Genomic DNA, 11476 nt, shown 5'->3' with positions numbered 1-11476 from the left:
TATTGTGCATATTTTCAATACATAGGACACTTGCTATATACTCAAGTCACATACATACTGCTTGTGGGGCTCCATGAAAGGTAAAAAAATGACAAATGGTCAACTGGAGAAAGGATTAGAGAGTATCTTGTCTATATGAAAATCTGCAGGTTATGATTAACTATTCTTATTCAGCTGATAAATTCCAGCTGGTTGATTTAGTAATCTAAAAATACTTAGAACAGAATACATCACTGGAACTCCATTTCTCATACCATGCATGCATGAAGAGAAAACCCTAAGCACTGCACAGCATTAAATGTCAGAAGAAATGTGAAGAGCGGTGTTTTCTATGAACATGGTTCTACTTTTAAAACTATTCTATCAGTCAGGCTGCTTTAATGGGACTAATAATTAACGGTCTGTAGCTGGGACTGACATCCATGGATCATCTCATTATTCCTTATGCCATTTTAGGACTAGATATAAATCCCCTTCACAGAAGGGGATATCACAGAATCTATTAGGCTGGAAAAGACCTCTGAGTCCAACTCTGAACACCACCTTGACAACTAGACTGTGGTACTGAGCACCACATCCAGTCTTTCCTCGAACACCTTCAGGATGATGATGGCTCCACCACCTTCCCGGGCAGCACATTCCAATGTCTAGTCATGCTTGCTGTGATTAAATTCCTCTTATGTCCAAGCTGAGCCGCCGTTTAGCTTCACTTCTAAAGTTAAAGCCACTAGGACAACCACATCCAGCAAAGGTGTCAAGGAAACCAAAGGAATGGACGCGCAGGCCGCACCGCAGCCAGCACGGCGCCTCTGCCCGGAGGCACGGCGCAGGCCGGCGCGGCCTCACGGCGGGACCTTCGGCAATGCCCACACCCTCTGAGGCTGAGCGAGCACCGCCAGGCAAGCCGGGCTGAGCAAGGACGACTCGCGGAGATCATCCACTACGGCCAAGACCCGTGTCAGAGGAGGGGACGGGACAGCAGCGCAGCCGTTGGGAGCCCCTGCCGAACTACAAGCCCCAGAATGCATCGGAAGCGCTCGTGTATCCTTCGAACCTGCCAATGAGGGCGCGCGGGGCGCGTCACGTGAGCGGGGCGCGCTTTCCGAGTCCGGGCGGGTGCACGGCGCGGCTCGTGCGCGGTGGCCGTGAGGGGCGAGCGGTGAGCGCGGGGACGGCGGCGGCGGAGGAGGAGGAGGCCTCGGCCTCGGCTCGCGTCTTTCTCCTGAGCCCCAGCGTGGTGCCCGGAGGCCTTTCCCCGTTTCTCATCACGGTCGGGGAAGGGGGGGACCTGTACGAGCTCGGCTGAGATGGGGCGTTGGGTGGTCAGCGGGCTGGTGAACTGCGTGGCATCTCCTGAACCACCTTTTCGGTGGTGCCCGGCGACAGGATGAGTAGCAGTACTAAATTAAACTAAACCACAGGAAGCGTCATTTCAGCGTGAATAGGAACTTTACATCGAGGGTGGCAGAACACCGGACTAGGCTGCCCGGGGAGGTCATGGAGTCTCCCTCTGGAGATATTCCTAACCCACTTGGAGGCGTTCCTGTGTAACCTGCTCCAGGTGACCCTGCCTTGATATGGGATTGAACTAGACGATCTCCAGAGGTCTCTTCCAACCCTAAACATTCTGTGATTCTGCGTGGCAGTCCCTAAATATGAGAGTCTTCAAAGGGAATGTCTACCTCCTTACTAATTTGGCAATATCATCAAAGTCTGTGAGCCTGTTGCTCGGTTTTGGGGTTTTTTTTAAACCTCTTGCATGCCTACTTCTATATTTTCCAGGTACTATGGAGGAAAAAAAAGAAATGTCAGTACATAGCCTGAGTCATTTGACTGAAGAAAAACTGGATATTTGCATGAGCAATGGTAGGTGGATAACATGTTGAGTTATTCTCTATGTGGTATGTCCCCTGTTATAGGCTAGGCCAGCTCAGATCAGTAGACATCCTCTGTCTGCCTCACATCATGTTCTGTGTACTGACTTTCTTGGATGGCTTGCTGTTGCTGAGAAGCCTCCTGAGGAGCTTGTGGAGCATGGTGCTAAAGCTCGTGTAATAGTGACTGATGTCATCAGCCTTTCTTCTGTATGTCTAATCTGAGCTCCTCCCTTATCCATCAGCTGCTGATTTATTTAGGGTATATGTCAACTAGTAAGGAAAGTAATCTTTCTCACTGGCTCCTGCTACTGTTCTGTGGTAACCTGAACACTAAAAGTACTGATGGATGGGACAAATGCACTGTCACATAGCTCTAGATTACTTACATGTTCTCACTTATTTTGATTGGAGGCTGCTGATAAGCTGCATTCCATGTTGCTGTTACAGCTGCTTAGAAATTACCATTAAGCTGTTTCACAATATTTGGGGATCTCACAATTATGATCATATTCACAATTGTACCTTAAATTTCTTGGACCTAAAATATGTTTTCTTAAGTTTAATATTTTAAACTTGGTAGCTAAAGCTTTTTGCCAGCTGACATCACTCACCAGATTGTCAAAGCATAATGCAATAATTTCATTGCAAATCCATGCTGTGACCAAATCCTTTTTACAGTTTCAGACTTACCTCTTCTGACTGATGAAAAGTTTGATTTTGACCTTTCACTCTCTTCAACAAGGTAAGTTATGTAAGTACTGTAGACTCTTCAGAATGGATACATGGATGGTGCTGGCCTAAATTATTTTTCTTTGTAGTGGAAATGAAGATGAAGTTTTTGTTGGACCTGTGGGACACAAAGAAAGATGTATTGCTGCCAGTATTGAAGCAAAAAAGTGTGCAAATGCTTTTGATGATAAACTCATGTGGAGCCCACTTCAAGGAGAGAAATTTGTGGAAATTTTCAAAGAAGCTCATTTGCTGGCACTGCAAATAGAGACTGGAAGCAAGGACAAGGAGACCAAAATAAGCCAATCAGAAGAACAGGAAAACAAGATTGTAGAGACATTTGTGGAGGACTCACAGTCAAAGCTGAAGATACTGAGAAACAAAAACATAGAACTAAGTCCCAGGCCCGTTAAACGGGAGACATACTGTGTGCAGGATAGCCCAGCATGTCAGCTGCCACCTTGTTTTCAGAAGGCAGCACAGAAACATGTGACAGATGGCAAAGTACATGCTCTTCCTGCTCCTCCTGACAGAAGCCCTGTTAAAATTTCTGTGTCTCCTACAAAAACTGCAAGTTTACCCCTAACAGAGGAGCAGGAAACTAAGGAAACAAATACAAAGGCAACTGGCAAACTGCCAGTGATAAAATCTGCATCTGCTTCTGGAAAAAGCAATTTGTTGACAATTGACAAGGTAAAGTCAGGTTCTGGGCAACGTTTTCTTCAAGTGAAGTCTGTGTTTTAGGAATATTTAACCTGTCCACAGTCTTTTATTTTCAAAAACAAACTTTAATCTTCTGGTGCTTCTCTACCTCATAAAATCATTGGTCAGAAAACTTATATAGAACAACAAATGAGGGCAGGTACTATGCTATAATAACCAATTACTTAGTCTATTATGACAGTGTTGAACATTTGCAAGTAAATTTATTTTCCTTTGTATTCTGGTTTTGTGAATACTATAATTCTTGGCTTCTAACTGCTTTCTGACACTGCTGTGTTGCTGGTAAAATTACTACACTGTTACATTTCATGTGTAATTTTATACTTAATGTGTAAAAGTGGCTTTATTTAATCCTTGTCAATGGAAATGTATCCTTGGATAGCAAGGAAACAGTTGTGTTAGTGACCTTGTGAGCCCCAATCCCAGTCTTTTGATAGAATATCTTTAGGATTTTATTGCTCTACACTTTATAGCTTAGGTTCTAGTATGCATTACAGATTTTAGTGAAGATGTGGTAGGGGCCTCTCTTGAACCGTCACCTGTAGAAATTACAGGACTCTGATATACTGCTGCCTAGGCTGACTTTTTTTATTCTCTAGTTCCTTTAAGTCTGTACTCAAGTTTGTGCCAGGTATAAAAATGACTGTTTGCCTCCTAGATCTGATGTTTCAGTTCTGTATAATAATCCAGATACAATGATCTGTCTCTAAGAAAATTCACTTCTTAAAATGTAATCTGAGTTAAGGAGCACCTCTAAAATTCTCAAGTAAAAAGTAACAATACTAAGACAAATAATGGCAAAATAATGTGTTAAATGTTTTGCTTTTGTTTCAGCCTGGCTTAAGGAAGATGACTTATCTGAAATGTCCTCGTGTTGCCAGTGGTCTCACAAGGAAGACAACATCATCATCATCTTCATCATCAGTTTCCAGCATGAACTCAAGTCTTAATTCAAGTTTACCAATTTCTCCTATAGGCAAAAAAGGTAATTGCTCTTACTACAGATTTGTGCCACAAATCAATTTTGAAATAGCTAAGCATTTCTGGACTTTGGATTTGGAAATGTTTTAATGGTATTCAGTACATTCAAGCACTAAGAAGTATTTTGTATGGAGAATAAGATTTTCTAGGCTAGCTCAGTGGACTAAAGATAAATTTAGGCATCCATAATTTGTAGATTGACTAGATTCATACAAACCTGATGCCTACATGTGAGCATCTGACACAGCTAGAAAGGAAGCAATGCCCCTGGAATTCTTTCCTTTATGCATGATCTCCTCTGTTAGAGCCAAGAACGTGAGCTTCTCTATGCTCTAAGCTTGTCTGACTGGAATTAGAAGAAAAAAACAAAACACCAAAACAACTGAAATTTGGAAGGAAATGGGGAGGCATAATTCCCTGTTTCTGGAAGCCTAAATAAAGGATGGGCTTTACTCAACCTGATGGGAGTAACATAACACCTTTTGGGACATAACACAGCCAAGAGGCTTGTACTGTGTTGACACCATGAATTTGACCATTTCAGTAAGCCTCAAAGGTTCAAGAAAATAGTCTCCTGGAAGTACTGATGGATGTAAGGGCTACAGTTCTTGTACATCTATCAAAATACAAAGCGTGAGCAAATTTTTATTTTGCACCTACTTTCTGGGAGATTAATAATAATTAAAAGCTTAGTATGAACTGTATTATGCAATAGAACTGTCTAATCAAGATTCATCCAAGGTTAATGAAAGTAACCTACAGGCTGAAAGTAAGAACTTTGCAGAAATCTGGGAAAAATGCTTGTGTGGTAGTTTAGCCTGTGGTGTTAATCAGTGTAACTCAAACTGTTACCTCCTTGAAAGGCTGCTTAAGGGAACAGGGCCAGCTCTGCTGGGAGTAAGTGCGGGAAGTAATTTGAATCTGCAAGCTGTTCTGGCATTCCTTGAAGAATATTCTTTCACTTGATTGTAGTAATTCAGGAATTTGGTGAGAAGACTATAAAATAAAATTACCAAAGAATTTGAGGAATAAATTTTCAGTAGTTGTGTATATTCTCCTTAAACTTGAACTGTTTGAACCTGAATTTAAATGCTGTAAATTACTGTTTTTCTTTCCTGTGTTAGTATAATTATTCTGCTTAGTCAAAAATGATAGAAGTACAACTTTCTATTTCAGGAAAATCAAGCATGTCATTAAAAGCTAGTGTGAGTGGCTCTAAGCTTTCATCTAGTACAAGCAGGCTGGCCCTTGTCAGACCTACCACAGTGTCATCTCTGCAGGCTGCCAATGCTGAGAAATCCAGGAAGCAAGTGAGATCAGCTAGTACTCCCAAAATACCTAGTGCCATAAGCCTGGCTAAATCTTCAGCTTCTGCAGCATCATCAGAAGCTGCAAGCAGTGGAATTCGGAGACCAAGCTCTGCTTCCAGTCTGCAGCAGCTATGTCAGCAGAATAAAGATGGGAGTTCAACAAAAGGAAGCCTGTGTCCAAAGCCCAAGGCTAGAGTTTTGTCTGTTTCCACAAGTCAAACAAAGGCTCCTGTGAAGACTCAAGGTAAGCACATACTTTGTATGGCCTGTCTTCTACTTTGGTTATTAAAAGCAAATGTTACATTGAAGGCTTGTTATTTGTTTCATTGCATTTCTGTCTACCTTTGGGAAGGAATTAGTATTTAACTGAAAGATAACTGCTATAAAATAAATAAATATGAATCTGATAGCAATTAACAAAATTTTTCTCTTTAGATGCAACACCAAACAAGTTGGCACCAAAAGCAACACCATCTCTTGGATTAACATTTTGTGGCACACCTGGAAGGTAGGGCTTCACTGAAAATTGAGTGCACTGAGGCATCCTTCTTAGCATGCAACATGGCTGGGTGTCACAACAGTCTTTTAAAAGTTTTAACTTCATTGTCTAGTCCCTTGAGACCTGCCAAGTTAGACAAGTTGGTGCCTATTGGAACTGATTTAAAACAAATCAAAACCCAAGACTAAACAAAATAACCCTCCTACTCTATTCAGAAGAGGTTTCTTTGCAGTGCTAAATAGACTAAAATAATTCATAAGAGAATTATTTTCGAGTAAAGCCCTTACTATGCTGTGATTATCTACCTTCAGGTGACTACTGTTCCCTTACTGACCAAAGGGAAATTGATTTCTGTCCTTTGGTAGAATAGTGTTATTCAAACAGTTTGTAGAAGGTATTGGCTAAGGCCTGTTCCTCTTCTAGTGCCATGGCAGTCAGCACTCCCATAAAAGGCTCAGAAGACAAGGCCTTCCAGGGTTTTTGTTTTCCTGACAAGTCTGCCTCCATGACTCTGGCCAGCGTGAAGCGGTCTGGCCTACCTACACCTGTCCGTCGGATCTCAGGGTTCCCAGCAGTGACTCCTAAAACTGTACCAAGAATGCCAACTTCTCCACATGCTGCATCTCTTCGGCAAAGCTTCAGCTTTTCTACCAAAAAGACTTTTACAGCTGGGTAAGACAGAAATTTTCATGTATGAGATGAGCATTGTAGGCAAACTGCCTCTTAGTGAACTCTAGTGATGACTCTTGGGTTTCAAGAGCCTCTGTTAAATGTTTGAATAAACCATTTGAGCATAGAAAAGCTGTTTAGGCCTAATAAAACTTGTTACTGGTAAAATTATATAAGCCATACTGAGGTGATTCAATATCTAACACTAAAGAATTACAGCTTTAATAGGAAATTATTTGTATTTCTTGAGCAAGGGAAAAAATTAAGACTTGTCCAGTGTTCTGGTATTGTTTTGCTGTTTCCTTCTGATGAAGGGAAATAGCTGATTAAAATGCATATTACTTTTAGCTTTTCTTTATATTGTTGACAGTGGTCTGTAAAATGACACTTTTTAAATCATCAGTCAAAAAGCCAAGGATTTTGTTGACTTGAACTTCATTTTCTGAGCAGTTTTACTTATGGTTTAATTCTTTTTTTTTTTTCTTTGAAAGTTGTGTTGCCTTCTTCATATTATCCACCCAGCATCTTCTGACAAGGGCCATGTATATGTATGCAGGCCTGTTTTATGGCTGGTGGAGAGGAACTGTATTAAAGTAGGAATGATTCATGGTTAAAAAACTGTCATGTTACTTAAGCCAAATGTCTCAAATAGCTTTTTCTCTCAAAGAAACAATTATTCTGTCTACAGTGACTTTATCATACTAATCAGATTACAGCCCCTGGTCCTCCAGCCAGTGTCAGTACTTCCTTTCAGCAGGGACTGAAGTGGGTTGCTCAGTGATAATACCAAATCAATGCCTCTTTGCTAGCTGTTCCAAGTTTAGAGAAAAACAATGAAAATACCTTGTGTGAAGTTTAGGCTGGATGGAAATGTCAAGTAAGATTAAATTCTTCATAATCCCTTCTTTTTTTTGCATGGGTAGGCTGTACTTTTTCTGCAGAATGAAGTATTTTGGGTTTTGTGGGTAACTAGCATTTATTTGGATAAAAATATGGGAAGTCTTTTGGTCATTAAAGCTTGGGGTAAAAAAGGAGACCATGAGGTTAGAAATTGGCTTTTCTGTCTTTAGTAGTTCATGCTGACCAAAGAACTCAATTATCTCTGATGCTCTTTTCCCTAGTTCTAAACAAAAACAAGAGAGTAAGACACAGACATCTTCAGAAGATGATACGTCTCCTCCAGCTGTGCTACCTCTTGTACTTAACTTCTCGCCAGAGAAAACTGCTACAGAAGGAGCAGAAAATGCATTAAAAGAGGCAGAAGTACAGAATGAGCTGGTTGAAGTACAAAATGAGCTGGCTGAAGAGAAACAACCTGAGGTAAGAAATGACAATATATTTTTCTACAAAACTGCTAAGTAAAGTGCTTGAGTTATTTCAAGATAAGGGATAAGTAGGGAAACCACTTCAGTATACGTGAAGTTAAAATGTGTTAGAATAATGAAATAATAAGATATTTTGATTTGGAAGGGACCCATCAGAATCATCAAGTCCAGCTCCCAGCCCTGCACAGGGTACTTCAGGAATCATACTAAACACTTCTTGAATTCTGTCAGGCTGGTACTGTGACCACTGCCCTGGGGAGCCCGTTCCAGTGCCCAGCCACCTTCTGAGTGAAAAACCTTTTCCTGCTATCCAATCTAAACCTTTCCAACTCAGATTCATGATGTTTCCTTGAGTCCTGTCACTAATCATGAGAATGAAGAGATTGATACCTGCCTCTCTGCTTCCCCTCTGGAGGATGTTCAAGACCACAATAAGGTCTCCCCTCGTCTCCTCCAGATTGAATAGACCAAGTGCACTCAGCTGCTCCTCATAAGGCTTCCCCTCCAGGCCCATCACCATCCTTGTTGTCTTCCTCTGGATGATCTCTAATAGCTCAATGCCCTTTTTTTGTATTGTGGTGCCCAATTGGCTGTAACCATGTGCACCCTCTAGTGCATATATTTAGCACTGAACATCATAAGTTTGATATGTTCAGTATTTCCATTGTGCGTTCCCATCTCAAATGCACTGTCAAATACTTGCAGATTGTATATTAAATTTCCACTTTTGGAAGAGTACTGTGATATCCTTGTAGCTTCAATTAGAAAAGTAGTGTTGCAGGGCAGTTCATGTTGCAGCCATAAAGCTCCTTCAGGGATTTAAAAAAACTCTCCAAACCCAAAACATTGCTGTAGCTAAATTCAGTCTCCTAAAAGGAGTGTAAATCTGCATACAGCAGGGAGGATTAAACCCCAAAGTCCATGTAGCAGTAAACTTCAGGATCAAGTAATTATTTCAGTGAACACTTCCCCTCTCTCAGGAATGTAGTGGCTTCATGTTGAAAGCTGGCACTCCACAGGCATTAAGAAGAAGGGGCTAAAGTTGTAGTTCTGAAATATTAACCTGACAAAGTGGCTATTAATTTACAAATACTGATGTTTAGAATAATATGTGGATTAGTTACTTGATGTTATTTTATCAGTATTCTCCTTGTCAGCTTACTTGGTGGCTTGTGTGTTTCAGAATTGCTTAGTACATGTATGGGCAAAAAGATAACTAGAGTATGAAGCTGTAGAGAATAGTTTATATGGCTAAATAACATTGCACAGTTATTGTAGTTAAATCATTTAAGTATTAAGAGGGTTACTAATCTTATGTTTTAAATTTAACTATACTTTTAAGTGAAAAACTGTTTTATGCCCCAAGGGATCTCTTTTGCTTTGCCTCACCACATTTTCCCTGTGATGCTAGCCAGAGAGTAGGAGCTGAGAGTTTTACACTGTGTGCAATGAATCCTGCATAAAAGATACCAAGGTGTAAATTAAGCCTAATCTGTGATTATTAAAGCTGTATAAGCTAAATTGATTGCCTCAATGTATATGAGGGAGACTTGCTGAACAGGAGAGAAAACCTGATTTTTTTTTTTTTAAAGGCTTTACTGCTAGATATTGAAGGAGACAAATCTCTCCCACACACTTCTGAATGTGAAAGCAGACCTTTGATTGACCTTTCCAATACTCCTGAAGTGAGTAAGATTACTTCTGCAAAGCCTGTGTTATCTGGGCAGATAAAGGTAAGCTTTATTCAAATCATCTGTTGCAAGTTATGCTAGCAGAAAAATGTCAGCTGTCTGCAGAGCAGTTCCACAATACTGTAGAATTTAATATTAGCTCAATATGATATACATAATTAGGTGATCTTAAGAGAATGTCATGTTTAAAAACAAACAATGTGTTCTGGACTAGAGCTCAGTGAGCAGTCTGCAAATAGGAAAAAGAGGAGGATGGAGAAAGAACTTAGAACTAAGTACTTAAAACAGTTGTTACAGAATAAAACTGTTCTGAAGGAGGAAGTGAATATTGTCTTCAGTAGAGCTGGCATGCTTATTCTTGTTTAACCTTTCTTGCACAGTTTCAGTTCTTGGCAGCAGCTCATTTTAATCAAAAAAGAAGGGATGCCTCTCCAGTTTAGTTCCTCTCCTGAGTTGGAGGATGTGTGCTCTTGAAATCTGCTCTAAATTTTACAAGCATTTTTATGCATTGGTGTCTTGAAGGTAGATGCCTTTAGATCATTGTCAGATGAATGCTGGTAACTATGAGGATGCAGCCTTTGACAAAAGGTGTACTTGGGCTCAGTTGAGTACCAGGCCCTTCAAATTTTGTCAAAAGAGGAGTATTGCAGAACTCTGACTTTGGGGGGCATGTTCAGAGGAGTTCAGAAGTGCTGTATCCTCTCTGGATGTCACTGTCACTACAATATACATAGTAGTGAAACTTAGAAAAGGCTTTTAGGTTTTTAAGGTAAGTACGGGCAATAACCACCTTTTGAGAAGCTTGTGCTTGTCTAAAAATGAGTGTTTTTAAAAACCTGAACACAAAAGCTCGAGTGTGGTGCTTGTATTTGTCTTCTAGATACTAACAAGAACCCTAAACAAGAAAAGTACTTGAGAATAATAGAGATTATAGCTGCTAGTAGCTATGCACAGCATTTGACTACAATAGCTAAATGTTTCTGGTTTTCTTTCAGCTAATTGATCTGAGTTCTCCTCTTATCACTCTGAGCCCTGATGTAAACAAAGAAAATCTGGATTCCCCTCTACTGAAGTTCTGAATTTGAACTAACATGAAGAATTCTTAGCAACTGTGATCTTTGAAGTCGTTTTGGTGTTATTCCTCATTTGTATAATTTTTTGAATATGGCTGTAGATTGTCTGATGAACTGCATTAACAAAATAGAATTCCAACACTCCTGATACAGTCAGTCTGATAATGGTTTTGTTCATGGATGTGCTGCAATGGATCTATTTAAACTGCGTTGCTCTAAGGCAAAAAAATTGGAATTGTAATTCTAGTCTCTGAATTTGGAAGCCTGCCTCCTTACTTCTTACCAATTTTCATTTGATTTCTCTATGTACAATAAAGTTTTAATTTAAAATAAATGAGTTGTTTGCTAAACCTGTACAACGTAGCAACTTTTTACTGCGTGCTTTGGGTAGACTTTTCTAGTGTTTCACTAACAACTGCTAATATGTAGGTAGAAACTACTGGACTTCAGGGTCGTGTAGCAAGTTTGGAAACAAACATTTTACATTTGAATGTCAGTAGATTAAATCAACAGCAAGGAGAAGATAACAGCTTGTTACTGCCCGATGATTTTGTCGTAGCTGCCCCCAGCTGGAGAAACGTTGGTTTATTCAGGGATAA

At 40.3% G+C, this 11476-nt stretch overlaps 1 protein-coding gene across 3 annotated transcripts; it reads left to right on the top strand.

Annotated features, from left to right (window-relative positions):
• The first annotated feature begins 1082 nt into the window (after positions 1-1082).
• On the top strand, positions 1083-11211 carry GTSE1 (G2 and S-phase expressed 1). 3 transcript variants are annotated; one of them, XM_059847303.1, is made up of 11 exons: positions 1083-1159; positions 1783-1866; positions 2556-2619; positions 2696-3299; positions 4164-4314; positions 5487-5864; positions 6056-6128; positions 6543-6791; positions 7910-8108; positions 9706-9846; positions 10800-11211. In XM_059847303.1, the coding sequence occupies exons 2-11, from the start codon at positions 1788-1790 to the stop codon at positions 10881-10883; spliced, it is 2022 nt and encodes a 673-aa protein (XP_059703286.1). In that variant the 5' UTR covers positions 1083-1159; positions 1783-1787; the 3' UTR covers positions 10884-11211. The 3 variants fall into 3 exon arrangements, with proteins under 3 accessions (XP_059703286.1, XP_059703287.1, XP_059703288.1); XM_059847304.1 differs by having other exon boundaries at positions 1104-1270; XM_059847305.1 differs by lacking the exon at positions 1083-1159 and adding an exon at positions 1163-1290.
• The last annotated feature ends 265 nt before the right edge of the window (positions 11212-11476 follow it).

Source organism: Haemorhous mexicanus, chromosome 5 (genome assembly GCF_027477595.1).
Source record: "Haemorhous mexicanus isolate bHaeMex1 chromosome 5, bHaeMex1.pri, whole genome shotgun sequence".
NCBI classification, from domain to species: Eukaryota; Metazoa; Chordata; class Aves; order Passeriformes; family Fringillidae; genus Haemorhous; species Haemorhous mexicanus.
The sequence above is the reverse complement of the archived record's forward strand: the minus strand, read 5'-3'. Positions and strand labels throughout refer to the sequence as shown.

Bases quoted from the DNA above. Each gene is read 5' to 3' on its own strand.
- GTSE1 (XM_059847303.1), top strand. From the start codon at position 1,788: ATGGAGGAAAAAAAAGAAATGTCAGTACATAGCCTGAGTCATTTGACT. The intron at 1,867-2,555 runs GTAGGTGGATAA...TCCTTTTTACAG, and splicing joins GGATATTTGCATGAGCAATG to TTTCAGACTTACCTCTTCTG. The intron at 8,109-9,705 runs GTAAGAAATGAC...TTTTTTTTAAAG, and splicing joins CTGAAGAGAAACAACCTGAG to GCTTTACTGCTAGATATTGA.